This window comes from Pinus tabuliformis, chromosome 6 (genome assembly GCF_031772625.1).
Source record: "Pinus tabuliformis cultivar Carrire ecotype Pingquan chromosome 6, CPIR1, whole genome shotgun sequence".
Classification (NCBI taxonomy): domain Eukaryota; kingdom Viridiplantae; phylum Streptophyta; class Pinopsida; order Pinales; family Pinaceae; genus Pinus; species Pinus tabuliformis.
Window position 1 is genome coordinate 915,997,103 of NC_142292.1, and position 18,614 is coordinate 916,015,716.

At 33.3% G+C, this 18,614-nt stretch overlaps 1 protein-coding gene across 1 annotated transcript; it reads left to right on the forward strand.

The window, feature by feature from the left end:
• The first annotated feature begins 4,909 nt into the window (after window positions 1-4,909).
• LOC149261927 (ABC transporter C family member 8-like) lies at window positions 4,910-12,842 on the forward strand. Its single transcript, XM_089423070.1, has 13 exons — window positions 4,910-5,370; window positions 6,294-6,352; window positions 6,672-8,689; window positions 8,822-9,142; window positions 9,304-9,390; window positions 9,519-10,133; window positions 10,234-10,398; window positions 10,488-10,782; window positions 10,928-11,142; window positions 11,273-11,578; window positions 11,774-11,837; window positions 12,096-12,335; window positions 12,426-12,842. Exons 2-13 carry the CDS (start codon window positions 6,307-6,309, stop codon window positions 12,554-12,556), a joined length of 4,503 nt encoding a protein of 1,500 aa, XP_089279196.1. The 5' UTR covers window positions 4,910-5,370; window positions 6,294-6,306; the 3' UTR covers window positions 12,557-12,842.
• Window positions 12,843-18,614: the final 5,772 nt, after the last annotated feature.

Genomic DNA, 18,614 nt, shown 5'->3' on the forward strand with positions numbered 1-18,614 from the left:
CCTGGCACAAGGTATCCTTACAAGACTGTTATAAAGAATGGATGACAAATCCATTGGTTACATCCTATCCAACTTTTTCAGTTGTTATGACACATTCTATCTAGTGGGAATGAAATTCGACAATATCTCAAGATAAGATTATCTCAACCGAGGTTGTAATGGTAGTTATAGATTCGACTACCAGTGCATACAAGGTGGAAGCCAAACATGAGAAGCCAAAAACCCAAGAATTCCTCCTCATAAAGAAAATACTCCATGGGGATTTTTTGATGATGTTAATCAAGGACATCACCAATTTACAGGAAGGTGGTTTATTATTTTTAAATGAACACCAAGTGAAGCACATTCAATTTTTTCTTGGGAGGGGGACTAACGACAAAGGTAAGTTATCAACCCTTTGGGCATTATTGTTCATCGCATATTACTTTGTAGCAAAAACATAGTAGATATTTAGAGATTTGCAACTTGCAGTAAATTAGATGCATGACAAGGTAGATATCGTTGATCCTCACCTCTACCATATCATTCAAGAAATCAAAGTTAAGACATGCAAATTGGAATGGTTGGAAACCAAACATATCATAAGAGAGCTACACATTGAGGCATGCTGTCTTTCAAAGGAAGTTCTACAAGTTCAACTTGGAGCGTTGGAATTATTGAGTCCTTGGATGACTAGGCTCTAGGAGGAATAGTGATACATTTTTAAGTTATGGAAAATGATTGTTTCTTATTTTACTTCATAGAAACCTTAATGATAGTAGGATGTTTTTATGAATACAGTACAGGTCTATATGTGACATGAAGAAAGACAAGGAAAGGAATGCCTTAAGATTATGTCTTTTTTGAATAACTAAGACTATATCTCTTTGAATAGACCCATTGGGTTGTCACAATGTATGTTTCCACATAGCAAAATATAAGTTTCATTTTTGGTTATGTGTGTGTGCGCGCGCGCATGTGAACATTGATATAAAAATTGTAAACAGATTGTTCAACTAGTAAGCCTAGGCTAACGAACACACACACACACACATTTTAAACCAACTCAAATCTCCTTATGAATATTTATTTATATAGCTTCCAAAAAAGATCTCTCACACACACATTTTAAACCAACTCAAATCTCCTTATAAATATTTCTATCTATAGCTTCCAAATTATATCCTTAAAATATATATCTATTTACACTTATGTATAGGTGGGCCCAGGGTAGTGGGAGAGAAAAACTTCAAGGGAAATCAAAGGAATAGTTCCTATTATTATGGATGGAATCTCTTGTAAATTAGTCATTGTACATGAAAGTCTCACATAAGGAGATTATATATATATATCCTTGTCAATTGGAGTTATCTCTAGTAGTTAAGTAAAATGGTTACATATCCAACTTTAATATTTTGATGAATCTTATGTAATGGTTATATATATAAATAATAAATTTTATTAGGCAAAAGAAATTAAAAAAATAAAATTATTAAAGATCTGCCATTACTAATTCTTTTAAAAAACGTCTATTTTATTTTAAATATAATTAAAATATATATATTTAAAAAAATAAAAATATAAACCATCTGATTTTAATAATTGTTCCGAAAAAAACTTTAATGGGTTGATGTATCTAATTGTATTTTTTTAATAAGTTGATGTTAAATTTAACTTCGAGAAAAAATTATTTCAAAAAATAAAAGTATAAACCATCTGCAAATACCAATCGTTCCGTAAAATGTCTACTTTATTTTAAAGCTAACTATTCTGAAAAAGAATATTTTAAAAAATAAATATATAATGGGTTGATATATAGAAAGTAACACTTTTACTTTATTAGGAATATAATTGTCTTAAATACGTAGATGTACACAAAGTAATCCCTCTACTTTATTTAAAAATATATATATATTAAAAAATATAAATATAAATGTTTTAATATGTTGATGTAGCTAATAGCTAATTGTCTTGTTTTAATAGGTTGATGTTAAATTTGGTGTGAAAAAACTTTAATGGGCTAATGTATCTAATTGTTTGTTTTTTAATAGGTTAATGTTAAATTTAATTTTGGGGAAATAATTATTTCAGAAAATAAAATTATAAACTATCTGGAAATACCAGTTGTTCCTAAAAATGTCCGCTTTATTTTAAATATAAATCTAAATCTTAGAAAAAAAATATTTTAAAAAATAAAAATATAATAGGTTGATGTATGGAGAGTAACACTTCTACTTTGTTAAGCTAGAAATGTCTTAAATAGGTAAATGTGCACAAAGTAATCCCTCTACTTCGTTTAAAAATATATATATTTTAAGAAATAAAAGAATAAATTTTTTAATAAGTGCATGTATAGAAAATAACAGTTCTATTTTATTTTAAATTTAATAGTCAACAAAATTATAAAAATATAAACTATTTATCTTTATTCATTGTTCTGAATTTTTTTAATACATTAATATATAAAAGATATTAATAAAATAATTATTATCTTACTTACTCAAATGCAATTTTTCACTAATTAAGCTTTAATTTATTTATAAATATCATTATAATTATTTTTTTAATAAATTAAATATGAAAAATTTAGTCTGTCATTATCAACTGTTCCGAATATAGATCCTCTACCATTACCAACGTTTCTGAAAATATTTTATAATAGATTAATGTAGAATGAGTACCACTTTTACTTTATTTTATATCTGATAGTTCAAAGAATAGGATAAAAATAGAAATAAAAATAATATCTTCCATTCCATTATTACTTTCCAACGATACTACATTACTTCAATACTTACCAAATTAACTTTAATCCTACCTTATTTTAAGCTTGCATAGATAATTCCAAAACAATCTCCAAGACTCCACCCACATTTTCCACTATATTACAAATTTATATGTCCGAAAAGCTGTCGTTAAATACATCTTTTCAGCATGAAAAAAGCTTTATACTGATATAATCAGCAAAGTGCCAAATCATAGACAGCTGTGCGATATTTTCCACACTATAAATACATCTTACAACACCATCAACTTTAATATTATTTTTTTATGCACGCCCTTAATATAGATCTAAGGATCAAATGCAATCTCTGCGAGTTACGGCTCTACTAAAATTCTCCGTTGGCTGTCAACATCTTGAAAATAATAATTCAGCCGTCAATAAAGTAGAGACGTAGAGATATAAAAGTCTTGTGCGTTATTGCAGGTCGAGCCGATACTGTTTGTATAATATAATGGTTTTTGTTTTTTTAACATCTATTATTGTTTAATAGAAATTAAATATTGTTTTAAATTTAGCTAAAAATGGTATGAAATAAGGGGAATTTGGGTAAAACTGATTCAAATCTAAGACAATTAAATAAAAGCCAATATAAATTTTTTTAATAAATATTAATTATGATTTAATTAAAATTAAATATGGTTTGAAATTCAGTTAGAAATGGTATATAATAAAGTGTGTGTTTTTTTAAAGGGTAAAGTTGATTTAATCTTAGAAAGTTAAGAGTTTTGATAGTCTAATGAAAATTGTGTTAATATATATTATTATTATTTAATTTTAAGGTTGGTTGGACATCAAATTGGTGTATGATATTTTTTGTTTGTTTGTGGGACAAGGGACCCACCTGTCATGATTTGATTCCTATACACTTTTTAGGAGGAAACACATGCTTTTAACCATTAGGCCTATGCAAGCTATATAATTTAATATAAATTAACTCATCTAGAAACCCAACTTCAAGGAAATTGGAGAAATTTGAATATCCCATAATTCAAGTTATCCAAAAAAATTGTGAGATAATGGACATTTACATTATTTTAATTTCTTACAAAATATGAAATTGTGATTTCTTATTGTTTAAAATGTGTTTTTGAATGTATAAATAGATTCAGCACCCTGAAAAATCCCCATGACACTTGAACTTGGCAAACTAAACAACTTAATCTTATGATTCTTAAAAATCTCTACAAGATTTTGACAAAATTTATTTAAAAAATGCCAAAAAAATGTCATTTTGTCTATGAGTTAAATTATGCTACCAAATACAAAACTTGTCAAAAATAGAATAATAAAATAATTTGAATATCCAATAATTAGATAGATAGCCATGTTTATTTTGGGATTGCGCAAATAAAATTTTAATTTAATTATCCATAATTATTCACTTGATAGTAGGAATTTAACCTCAGAATATTTTAGAATATTTATAATAATATACACAAATCAAAGATTGAGATTTATCTCTAAAATAATTATGACTTGTTTATCTTTTTAATTAAATTGATTAATGAATAAAATTAAAAAATTCTCATATAATTAAGTACCATGCAGTGAATTATAGTTTGTAGCTTTTTAAGCATGTGCTTATTTTTAATTTATATAGTTTTTCTGCCCTAACTTTTATAAAATTCTTAGTGATTCATTAACATGGATCATTCCAATAATTATTGATTTTTTCAAAGAGTGGGAAAACCTATCATAACTTAGTTGTCAAACCATTATTTCTAGGGGTTATCCCTCCACCCTGACTCACCACCATTATTCAAGGAAAACCACGCCACCTCTAATAACGAGCACTTGGTCCATAAGGAGGGCAGGCTTTCATTGCTATCAGATACCTCTGGGTCTTGGGCCGTTAACCTGTTTCCTTACTTCCCAGGAAAACAAACTCTTAACCAATCAAAAGCAATTTTAAAACATACAATAAATCTTTCCAATAATTATTTATATAACCTTACTTTTAGTCTATATTTATATTTTATATTTTATTAAAATTTAGAAAGCTTAAAAACAAATAATATGCATCCTTCCCGTGTCAAAATACTAAATATATATTGTTTAGCTTATTTAGTATATCATTACAGTCTGGATCTTGTTTTTTTGGGGGCCGAATCTCAGAGTTATCTCACCAAATGAGAGAGATTGAAAGGACACTGCATCTGAATGAGCTGAGGGAATCAGCTTAAAACATTAGAAAAAAACAAAACCTTGCCTTTGGATTCTTATTGATGTATACAGCTTAAACTTTTCTGCGGGAACTTGTAATCGCCGTGAACGAAGCCTCCAAGTTAGTTGACATAAGTGCTGATGACTACAGCAAATAGCATCTGGAGACTCGACTATGTATTAATTCTCGAGTCAGGCTTAATTCTCATTGCCAGAAGCTCTGACAAAATGATTGTCAACTCCACAATATTTATGGTAGAGCTGTTTGGACTAAAAGTCTGGTGCTGTAACAGATTTCAAATTTAGTCTCTTGATCTATCCTTTAAAATGATTTGCTGGTGTTCGCCAGCAAGTCCCTGAGATTATGGCTGTTCGTCTGCTTAAGGGCCAAGCCAGCGCACCGCATTGACTTTCCTCGGCGAAAGTCGATCTTCGACCAGTTGGTATATTCAAATGATGCTCTCAATAAATAGTTCTTGTAGAAAGCTTCAAGAAAAACTTTAGAAATACATGCAAATTGTTTAGTAATAAAATCTCAGCGTATTCATGCGTCACATTATATTAAGCAGTAGCACTGCATGTTAAGTTATAGCTGCCTTCTATTTAGAACTGTATGTGAAACTAACAGTAACGATGAGGAAAAAAAAAATACAGATTTGGAGAGGATAAAAATATCCCAGATGTGAATAAATCCAGGCTTAATGGATTTGGGTTAATATATGTATGTGTGGGTAGGAAGCTATAAAAATATCCACTCTTGAACATCATGTCTCAGGTGCCATTATATAATGTCTGGCTGGTATATATGAGTTTGCTAAATAACTGTATCACTGGTATGGAGGTAGTGGCCTCCCCTCTAACATATGGTTGATAGTTTGTAAGGGAATGATTCTATATCTTTAGAAGCAGATAGTCCTAGAAAATTCATAGTTTATTGTAAAATCTCTTTAATGGTGAGAAGGGCTTGCAGTAAGCATTGTGTTTTCCATTGGTTTCATTCCTGTCTCTGCTTGTGAGTTTCAACAAGTATGCTTGTTTGCTCAGCTTTCTCTCCCTTCCAAAAATTCCTAGTTTATTATAATATCTCTTTAATGGTGAGAAGGGCTTGCAGTAAGCATTGTGTTTTCAATTGGTTTCATTCCTGTCTCTGCTTGTGAGTTTTAACAATTATGCTTGCTTGCATAGCTTTCTCTTCCTTCCCTTCCTACTTTCGGTGTGGTTTGTACTGTGTGTGAATAATAACAGTCCAATACTCCTATTGTCTTTCTATGTAATCTACTTAGCTGCACTTCTTTCCTTTTGCCTTTTAAACTGGGAATCTTCTATAACCTTTTGTTTACCAAGTAACTTTTCAACTTTTCTACAGGAAATCACTGATTATGAAGGGGAATAGACTATCAGACATGGACTGGTCCATTATGAAAGGTATGTTTTTCTCTCTGATCGAAATACTCCATACTCCACAAACCTCTTGTGAAATAGTAAATTAAACTCCATCCATCAGTAGTCTTCAATCTAAACCACTTGCGTGCAGTATTAGTGAAACTTTAACTAAAAATATATATGGTAAACGAGTCATGGATGCTTTGAAAATTATTGTCTTTTGCTTTTTATATTTGTGGAAGAAACTGTCTAATTTCAAATGAAAAGCGAATCCTCTTATAGCTTTTGAGATGATTTGGGTATTGTTCTAACATCTGTCTCTTAAATTTCAGCTCTATAATCTAACTTTTAACTAATGCAGGAACCCTTTCATGGGCCTTTATCTCCCGTTTCCTTCCTGGAAATTACTGCCTCAACAATTGTTCTTTACAAGGAAGTGCAATCACATGGTTTATTGCTTTCCCGCATAATTTATTTACAACTGCAATCAATCTTTGTTTTGCCGTGATTTTTCTCATAGTCCTTATCATTTCTCGTGGATATCGTTCAAGATATTCTTATATGTATGATAAGAGACCAGCTATAAATAGTGTTTCCCTTTTTTTATCGTCCATTATCGGTCTTGCAAACTTCGGATTTGCAATACAGATTGTATTTGAAAATTTGGATAAGCGAAAGCAGGAGTCAATTCTGTACTGCATTCAAGGATTGACATGGGTTGTGTTAGCTATTTCGTTAAAACTAAATCTCAAGAAACCACCAGCCATTGTTGCCATTACCTGGTGGACCATCGAATTTGTTTTAGGATCACTATTAGCCCTTTCCTCTATAGCAAAAGTTTTCTCAACTGAAACATTCTCAGCTAAAACAATCCTAGATATTACTACATGGGTAAACTGTTTTCTTCTACTTTGCTGTGCTATCAAAGCTGTTAGATGCCATACCTTCATCAGCACTAAGGATTTATCAGATCCCCTGTTAAAGGAAACTGCAGAAGAAGAGATCCAAGTTACTCCATTGAGTAAAGCAGGGTTTTTGAGCCGTCTGACTTTCAAATGGTTGGATCCTTTACTACGTCTAGGCTATTCAAAAACATTGGAACTCAAAGATATACCGCATTTACCCTCTGAAGATGAAGCATTCACAGCTCAAAAGGCATTTGCAGAAGCATGGGATCTTCAGAAAAACCAAGACCCATTAAACAAACAGACAATATTCAAAGCATTATCAAAATGCTACTGGAAAGATATGGTAGTCACGGGAGTATTTGCATTTATGAGATCAGCAGCAACAATTTCTGCACCTCTGTTTATGCGGTCCTTTGTACAGTTAGCAGGTAGAGAACAGTCTTTCCAAAATGAAAAAATTATTCTTGTTGGAGGTTTATTTGCAGTTAAGCTCATAGAGTCCTTCTCTCAAAGGCATTGGTACTTCAATTCCAGACGCACAGGTATGCGAATGCGTTCGGCCTTGATGGCAGCTGTATATCAGAAACAACTTCGGCTGTCCAGTCTAGGAAGACGAAGACATGCCACTGGTGAGATTGTAAACTACATAGCTGTAGATGCATATCGTTTTGGAGAGTTTCCGTGGTGGCTGCATTGGGGTTGGACCGTCCCTTTGCAAATATGTGTAGCAATTGGCATCCTTTTTGCCACAGTTGGATGGGCAGCTATTCCAGGTTTGCTCATCATCATTCTTACTCTCATTCTAAACAAACCTCTGGCCAAAACCCTCCAGAAGTGCCAAGCTGAGTTCATGACTGCACAGGATGAAAGACTCAGAATAACATCTGAAATTCTTAATAGTATGAAAATAATCAAACTACAAGCATGGGAAGAAAAATTTAAAGAGCTGATAGAAAATCTCCGAGCTGTGGAGTTCAAATGGTTGTCTTCAGCACAGTTTAATAGAACATATGGTACCATACTCTACTGGATGTCACCCATCATTACTGCATCTATAGTTTTTGCCGGGTGTGCTATCATAGGGGATCCACCGTTAACTGCCACAACCATATTTACAGTGCTTGCAACATTCCGTGTGATACAAGATCCAGTGAGAACGCTACCTGATGTTTTGGCTATATTAATTCAGGTTAAAGTCTCCTTAGATCGTCTGGACAAGTTCTTACAAGATGATGAGCTGAGACCAGATTCTGTTGTGAGGAAAGCACTTGCCGGATCCCAGTATACCATCGAAATTCATCAAGCCATACTCAGCTGGGATCCAGAATCTTCATTGACAAAACCAACATTGAAGGGAATAAATCTGCACATTAAAACTGGAGAAAAGGTAGCAATTTGTGGCTCAGTGGGATCAGGAAAATCTGCTTTGCTATATACAATTCTTGGAGAAATCCCAAAAATTTCAGGAGATGTAAGTTGAACATTAACTACTCTTCTTGAGCAAAAGTTACCATTTCATAGTTCAACAAGATTGTAAATGCAGCCTTTTTGATTTCTATATACATAAATTCTTCCATAAACTTTTTGATTGGACTACGTGCAGGTTGAAGTATATGGCAATGTTGCTTACGTGGCACAAACAGCTTGGATTCAGAGTGGTACTGTCAGAGATAACATACTCTATGGGAAACCAATGGACAAAATTCAATACAAGAAGGCAATAAAAGCTTGTGCATTAGACAAGGATATAGAGAGTTTTGCTCATGGAGATATGACAGAGATTGGGGAGAGAGGATTGAATATGAGTGGAGGACAAAAACAGAGGATTCAGTTGGCTAGAGCAGTATATAACGATGCTGACATTTATCTATTGGATGATCCCTTCAGTGCAGTCGATGCTCATACAGCTTCAACTCTATTTAATGTAAGATATCATTCTGTCCTGTGAATTAATTTTTTTGGGTTTTGTCTTATCTGATTTCTTGCTCTTTGATATGCATAAATGGAGTAATTTTTTTTTTCAGTTCTGAAGCAATTAAAGATAGGGATTGAATCTATGATTCTTCTAAATCTAAATTTTTACAGGACTGTGTGATGGGAGCATTGGCAATGAAAACAGTAGTATTAGTCACCCATCAAGTGGAATTTCTTCCTGCTGTCGATAAAATCCTGGTAGGCACATAACTTATCTTCTATGGACTTGATCAGAAAAGTCATTTTATGAAATGTCATTGTTTCTTACAAATAACTCTTCCTTCTAGAATTTTGAATACGGTAACATATTTCTTCTATCTTCACAGGTCATGGAAGATGGAGAAATCAAGGAAGCTGGGAGCTATGAGCAAATATTAACAGCAGGACAAACATTTGAGCAACTTGTTAATGCGCATAAGGAAGCCATGACTTCTGCTGACCCAGTGAATTATCCTGCTTCAGTTGGATCTCAACAAATTGACATGAACCCATTAGAACCTCCTAGGACACAAAGTGCAATGGTTAGAGAAGAAAGTGTAGCAGATATTTCCTTTAACACAGGGCAATTGATTGCAGAAGAAAAGAAGGAAACGGGAGATGTAGGATTGCAACAATACTGTGATTATATTCGTGTAGCAGAAGGGGCATTACTCTTCTTCTGTATTGTAATATTACAAGGAGCATTTGTTGTTGCCCAAGCAGGATCCAACTATTGGCTTGCATCAGCAATCCTAAATCCAAATATTGATAGTGGTCTTTTGGTAGGAGTATATGCGTGCATTTCATTATTTAGTGGAGCTTTCGTCTATGGGAGAGCTCGGCTTGTTGTGTTGTTGAGCTTGCGAGCTTCAAAGGCCTTTTTCTCTGGAATGATCAATTCAATATTCAGGGCACCCATGGCCTTTTTTGATACTACACCTGTAGGAAGACTTCTAATCCGGGTAAGAAAATATTCCTTGGAGGTTTCTCTTTAATCAATTTCAAATTTAGGGCTTGAAATCTTTTACTTGATTCTAACCAAAAGCTTTTATGATTTTGCAGGCATCTTCAGATATGAGTTTGTTAGATGTAGACATAGCTTGGGCCTACAGCTTCGTTTTATCTGCAGGCTCTGATCTCATAGGAATGATATTTATCATATCATTAGTCACATGGCAAGTTTTGGTGGTTGTCATTCCGGTGCTCTTTATCACTAGATGGATCCAAGTAAGGTTTCCTTCCATTCATGTCCATCTTCTGCTTAGATAATTATACATCTGTTAATATTCTGTCTCTTTGTCTGTCAATATGAACAGATGTATTATCTAGCTTCTGCAAGAGAATTAACAAGGATCAATGGCACTACTAAAGCACCAGTAATGAACAATGCTGCTGAAACAGCATTGGGTGCAGTGACAATCAGAGCATTTAACATGGTAGAAAGATTCAAGGAAAAGAATTTGAATCTTATTGATACAGATGCAAGTCTTTTCTTTCACACCAATGCTGCTATGGAATGGTTGATCCTAAGGTTGGAATCACTGGGAAACATTATCCTTTTCACTTCAGCTCTTCTACTCGTTTCATTGCCTTCGAGTAGCATAACTCCTGGTAAGCACGCTCATAATTTGGTTTTTTGCATAACAGCTCTTTTGAGCACATTGAATGTATGGTTGGTTTCAGGTATAGCCTAGGCCTTAGCAACTGCATTTGGCATTTTTATTTGTAATAGAATATATATGTACCATATTTGCAGGATTTGCGGGTCTTGCTCTCTCATATGCACTCTCACTTACATCTTGTCAAGTATTTGTGGTGCAATGGCAATGCAATCTCTCCAACTTTATTGTTTCTGTGGAGCGTATAAAGCAGTACATGAACTTGCCATCTGAGCCACCAGCAATTATAGAAAGCAGCAGACCTCCTGTCTCATGGCCAAGTGAAGGTAGAATACAGTTAGAAACCTTGAAGGTATGGCCATAGACACACTAACCATTCAAACTGGGAGAAATGGATATATGGGGTAAATTTAAAAATAAATGGTATTTATATGTTGCCAACAATATTTGAATCTCTTCAATGGAAATCCTCTGTTTTGCAGATAAGGTACCGCCCTAATGCCCCTCTCGTTCTGAAAGGTGTTAACTGCACATTTATGGGTGGGAAAAGAGTGGGAGTGGTAGGACGAACAGGCAGTGGTAAAACGACTCTTATTTCAGCCTTATTTCGACTCATTGAACCAGCTGGAGGAAGAATTCTGATCGATGACCTGGACATTTGCTCTATAGGTCTTTGTGATCTGAGGTCAAAGCTTAGTATCATTCCTCAAGAGCCAACCCTATTCAAGGGGACCATAAGAAGTAATTTGGATCCCCTAGGCTTGTACTCAGATCATGAAATTTGGGAGGTAATGTTTATAATCTCCTTGGCAGTTAGATGTACTCATTTATCAAGTATGGGTAATCTTGCATCCCTATTTAAAAGGTGTATATAATATTTATATGAATTTAATTGCAATGTTAACTTGGTCTACGAGCATCTGCATTCATTTCTATTGGGGTTTCTAATGTTTGTAAGGGGTTTCTAATGTTTGTAAGATCAGGCGTTACAAAAATGTCAAATGGGCAAGTCCTTTGAAGATTTACCGAACCGACTTGATTCTTCTGGTCAGACATGTTTCTCTGTCCTTTGAGTTCATTTGCTGCAGTATGTTCATATGTCAAGCGAGAATAAATAGAAATAAAGGAATATGGCTCTTTTGCAAACAAAATCTGGTTCCCCCCTCATCGATTAGCCCTAAAAAACATTGGGTCTAACTACAGATACTAATTTCAGTAAGCACTGACAAAATCTCGAGCTTTTGCTTAGAACGGTGATTAGGTATTCTCCATACCTCTGATGCATTTATCTGTTTCCTTTTACAGTGAGTGACGAAGGGGAGAATTGGAGTGCTGGTCAAAGGCAACTCTTGTGCTTAGGTCGTGTTCTCCTAAAGCGTAACCGAATTCTGGTTCTGGACGAAGCAACTGCCTCCATCGACTCTGCCACAGATGCACTTGTTCAGAAAGTCATCAGACACGAATTTTCCAACTGCACTGTCATAACAATTGCCCACAGGGTGCCCACAGTCATTGACAGTGACATGGTCTTGACCCTCTCTGATGGTATGAATGAATGATGCTCTTCTTCTTCTAATGTAGTCATGCAGTCACTAAAGATTGAACCTTAATATGTTTTTCGTGGGTTTCTTGCAGGCAAACTTGCAGAATATGATGAACCTGCAAAACTTATGGAAAATAAATCATCATTATTCGCAAAGCTTGTGGCGGAGTATTGGTCCAATTGTAGCTACAATTCCATGCAAAATTTGGCTGATTACAAGTGATTTCTATATCTTTGAAACCAGGCCAATGCCAGAGTCATAGTACACCTAAATCTGCTATTACAATGAAATTTAGTACACCTAAATTTGCTCCTCCACTTGCCTGTATTTCTTAAAAACTGGGTACTTGGCTCACACTCCAACAGCTGAGTTAGACCTTACCAGAGATAGAGCAAACCAGGAAAAGAATGTAAAGCATGCAAAATTGGGATACTAAGTGATATACTTCTTTGGTAGCCAACTTATTACGCAGTTTCAATGGAATAGTAACGCGTCAAATTGAACCCTATCTATCGAAAAGTAGGATGGCTTGTCGGGTTTAATTTAACGCGTCAAATTGAACCCTATCGATCTTGGATTGGATGGCTTGTCTGGGGTTTTAATTGTTTAATTTTTAGAATTTGTTTTAAGGGGAGAATCACTTGGAGATTAACAACGGTTTTAGAAAATAACATGGATCTAACTTTATCAAATGGCTATTTTATGATTAAATTATTTACTAATATTTCCATAAATTTATCCTCATCAAGGTTGATAATTTGAAGATGGTTTTTGCAAACAATTCCATGGGAATGAGAAAATTAATAATGCCAATCTCAATTTAAGGACTCCCAAATTTGATTTTAATTATGTCATTTTTTTTAAATTTTAATAAAAATTGTTTTTTTTTAATATTACTAAATTATATTGATATAATTTTTTTTAGTTTTAAATTTAAATCTATGTGGAAGGGATGGTTTTCATGGTTTTGTCAATTGCAGCTCTAAGTACAATGTCAAGAAAAAATGGTGTTCAAAGCATATCTAGCTTTGTCTCGACCTTGAATAACTTTACGTTTGGGTCTGCTGCGTTTTCTACCAAACTTGAGTTAGAGGACAATGTTGACCATGGTCAACACTAATCGTTTTCTACCAAATTTGAGTTAGAGGACAATGTTGACAATGGTCAACACTAATCTCATTCACAAACCATTGTGTATTAAGTTCTCTTTAACGTGGTTAGTTACATTTGATTGTCCATTAAAGACCTAATTGGTGGGACCCTTCTCATAGGGAAATTTGTTGGCCATAATGATACGACTCTTAAAATCAAGTTTGGCTTCCTCACGAGAATGCTTTATTGGATAATCATTGGCTTATAGACCAATGTTTAAAGATGTGTATATATTATATTATGTGGGCCTCTAGTATTGAACTAAGGCTAAAAGTTATGTATTGGTTGAGAAATCATGGAAGTTATATATATATATATATATAAGACACTTATGGCCGTAAACGAACATTGTGATAATGTTAATATTTTGCATTAATAATGATGTAATGATTTGGTTTGTAATATTGTTGTGACTATACACGGGTTATGAGGGTATCTATGATGTTAAACCATGTGTCTGAAGGTTATTAACTCATGGTTGTGATTTCACAACATTTATATGCTTGTTCGCATTTTTTTGTGTCATTTGTATGGGTGGTTCAACACTAACCCTATCTTTACACCGATATTTGAGGTCCACCATCATGTTAAAAATTGTACGAGTCTTGCGCAACCTTGACTCAGGTGTATTGCATAATATATGACTCTTACACTTGGTTTTGAAACATTCCAATGTGAATTCTATGTTAAAATTCGTGGACAAATGAGATTTTGTTCATAGAAGGATCAGAAATGTGAATGTGGCAACATTATTTAATCTAACAATTGAGATTATGGGGTTGATATGGTTGGATTTTGTATGTGTTCTCGTTGGAAAATGGTATCATTCGTGTGATATGACTATGGCACCCGTGTATGTGATCTCTGTGAGATTAGGCATGCTTTTTTATTATATGAATGCATTAATCGTGAATATTATGGGTTATTTGGAAGTCTAGTTGGCCCTCCTCCACAGATTTGATTGGCTAGTTTATTGTCCGGACTCCACGGATCTCTCGTGTATTACAAGGCTATTATACACGAACCATCCTTATCAACATTCCACTACCTTGCCATATACAGTTGGCACCTCTTAATGCATTCTCGATATATGACTCAATTACTGAGCATGTCTACCCTTCACTCCTGCATTTACTCTGCCACCTCAAAGTTGAGCATTTCGGTTTTTGGTCATTTGTAAAACAACTCAATGTTGCCATTCTTGCCATTTCGCACCCTCCATTTCTCTGCAAATCGATTTCGGTTGACAATAAGGGTTTTCTATGTCTATTAGTTGGATAACGTGGAATGGAAGCCATTGTTTACAAGTTCAATTCCCCACTACAACATCCTTGCACACTAGGTATGTTTCAAAATGATTTCATTTTGTTTCTTCTATGAACTACTCTAAGTTTTCTCCCACATTATGTTCCCTGCACTGGTCTTTACATGTGAATGTATGAATTTGGTAAGTCCCATGATCGGCAGTGTTTTGTTATTTTACCAACCTGCGAAGGCTTTCTACCCAGAATATTATTGTGAATATTATATCGAGCTAGATTTATAAAGCTCTATAAACTATATGTTTGTTTATTGGTTGAAGCAAATGTGCATAATTATATGAGGTTGTTATTGTAAATATTGTAATGAGTTGTGTTATAAAGCTTTAGTAATCGGTATGTTTTGTTTTTCTTTCAACAGATTGTCATTGTAAATACAACATTGAACTATGTTATAAAGCTCCATAGGTAGTATGTTTTTGTTTTTAGTGATTTTCTAATCATAAGTGTCATAGAACACTGAGGACAGTGTTCCCCTAAGCGAGAGGGGTTTGTAACGACCCCAGGTTAAAGTTTCATGTAATGAAGGTAATAAAGGAAAAATAAGACCAAGGTCACATGACACATATTCCAAGTTGAATGGTGGGGAACATCACGTTGGGGGCCACTTTTAGTTTATTTATGGCTACGAAAATTGGAAGAGGAAATGGCAAAGGTAAAGAGGCAATAATTGGAATTTAATTACGAAAATAAAGGAAAATAGGAGAAAAAGGAGGTGAAGAGACACATATTTGCATGTTAAGGAAATGAAAAGGAAAACGAAGAAAAAGGAGACATCAATAATAAGAAAGATCAGAGAACTAGTTCTCAGGTTTTGTTATTTTTGGCTTGAGAATAGTGTTAGAGAGAGAGAGAGAGAGAGAGAGAGCTCCAAGAGAAGAAAGAAAGTAAGCAAAGGTAGGAAAAGAAGAGGAAGGAGAAGGTTGAATCAACAGCTTCAGTAGGAAGATTTTGTAGGCAATATGTTGCATGTGTGATTTCCTAGCTCAGGTGTGAATGCATGGTTCATGCGTTTGTTTATTTGGTTCATTTTCTATCATTAGCATCGGTTTTTCCTGGTTTGATAGTGGTTTCAACCTTTCCTTGTGTTGACGGTGTTGGACCCAACAACATTTAGGGGATCTCCCCAATATGAATTCCCAATAAGAACTCACACCATTTGGCGTAGGAATCCCATCCGGTATAAAGTCTTGGTTGCTAAATCCTTAAATATTTTCCTTAGCTCTAGTTGTCAGCACAAGAGAGTGATGCAATGGTGTTTTTGAAAAGCAAGGGAGTTGTTCCTGGTGAGTGTGTAGTTGAAACTATGTCAAGGTTCTTCTACTGCAAAAGGGGGGAGAAAAGTGAGCCTCTAAGTGAGAGGTAATAGTACCACCTAGGAAGAGACACACATGAACCAGAAGGATCAGTCTAACATCTAGCGGCATAGTCCACAACAAATGCGACGATCGTTACAACCAAAAACCAAGGAAAAATCTATCTAGTATCATGCGAAATAGTCCACAAGGATGGGACAACAATAACAACCATTATAACACATTCTTAATAAGATAAGCACTAAAATATCTGAAATAGTTCAACTATCTTAGTGCATGTGAAAGAAAACATGAAATTCAAACGTCCATAGAATAGTCTTACAAACATTCATAGTCCATGCATGAAGAACGTGTTGGCCTTAAAAGGCTTCTACTATCTCAGATTTTAGGTTTCTGCGATCTTCAAGTTTGTGTACATCTTCTTCCGAATTCATCTCGCATTAGGTTTGTAGTTGTGATCGATGTTTTGAACCATCAACAGTGGTTCATCATCAGGATGAGAAAGATTTTATGGAAGATTAGTCTATGCTTCATATCAATAAATAGGTGTTTGAGATGCACAACCGACATTAACTTTAAGTAGTATTAATTTAAATTTAAATTTTACTGTTTCTAATTCATTATGAATTTAATTATTTATTTTAACATATTTGATTTTATTAATTTATTAATTTATTTATATTAAATAATGTTTAATTATAACAATTTCATATTAAATTATAATTAATTCAATAAGTTAGAATTAGTTTTTTATTATTACATATAAATGTAATTAATAAGTTGAAACTCTTGTTATTAACTTATAATTCATTTAATTTATTTTCAATTATACTTAATTTTTTATTATTATTATACCTAACTTTTAATTATACTTAATTTAATAATTAAATTCTAATTATACTTAATTTAATAATTAAATTTTAATTATACTCAATTTAATAATTAAATTTTAATTATACTCAATTTAATAATTAAATTCTAATTATACTCAATTTAATAATTAAATTCTAATTATACTCAATTTAATAATTAAATTCTAATTATACTTAATTTAATAATTAAATTCTAATTATACTTAATTTAATAAATAAATTCTAATTATACTTAATTTAATAATTAATTAAATTATGCTTAAATTTTAATTATACTTAATTTGGTAATTAAATTTTAATTATACTTAATTTATTAATTTATTTATATTAAATAATGTTTAACTATTACAATTTCATATTAAATTATAATTAATTCAATAAGTCATAATTAGTTTTTATTTTTAATTATAAATGTAATTATTAAGTTGAAACTCTTATTATTAACTTATAATTCATTATGATTAATTAATTTTGATTAATTAATTATAATTATACTTAAATTTTTATTACTATTTCCAAAGATGTTTAGGGAGGGGTTAGAGTGGATGATAAAGTGTGAATCCAATTCTCACTTATGGTCTATCTGTCGTCTATGTTGAGGTTATTAAGATGCTTGCTGATTTCTATTGCTTCTCTGAATTTTCTTATGAAGTAGTGATCACTTCTGGCTGAGATGTGGGTATTTTCAATACAAATTTGATGTTTGGTTTTATTAGAATGTTCTACTAAAGCTGATATTTTGGATCTATTATGTTTAATATCAGTTGAGTGTTCTTGGATTTTGGTGTTAAAGGATCTGCCTGTTTCACCTACATAGGGCTTGCCACACAAGCAAGGAATTAAATAGACACCCTTATGACACTTAGGATCAATTATGTCTTTTACCGAATTGAGGCAACTTCGGATGGTGTTTAAAGGTTTGAAGGTGGTCAAAATCATGTTCTTTTTTAGGATGCAGGAGATTTTATCAATAGTTCCACGAATGTAAGGGAGGTTAACTTTACCTATAATGTTGTCAAAATTTTTATTATTCTTAGGTCCGGTGTTTGCTTTGTTTATCGCTTTAACAGCTTGACATTTGTTGTATCCATTTTTTAGGAAAACTTCTATAAGATGTTCTTGTTCTTTTTCAAGGTGTTCTTTGTCAGAGATTCTCAGAGTCCTGGTGGCTAAGGTGTTGAGGACCTCCCTTGGCTTCTATTATTAAGAAAAAGTTCTAAGACACATGTTTACAATGTACATCACTAGCCCCAATAGTGGGATATTGAAGCCACTCCTTGCTCCTCAAAGAACTAGCCGCTCTCTAATTCCTTGTAGTAGGAGCAAAGGTGAAAATTCCTTTGCTCATATAATGAGGGGGGTATATATAACCAAGGGGTGATGCTTCCCCCTTGTGACTCTTTGACTACCCTCATGATTGTTCAACTTCCTATGACTTTTAAACTTACATGACTCTTCATATTCATGTGTGTCCTTAGACTTCCACTTCACAATAAATTTGAATACAATACATATGGTCCAAAATAGTGATGTGGCATATGACCACTCATGACATGACATGACCTAACACTGCTGACATGGACTGCTTGGTGATGTGGCAATGTCAAGTCACTATTGCTTC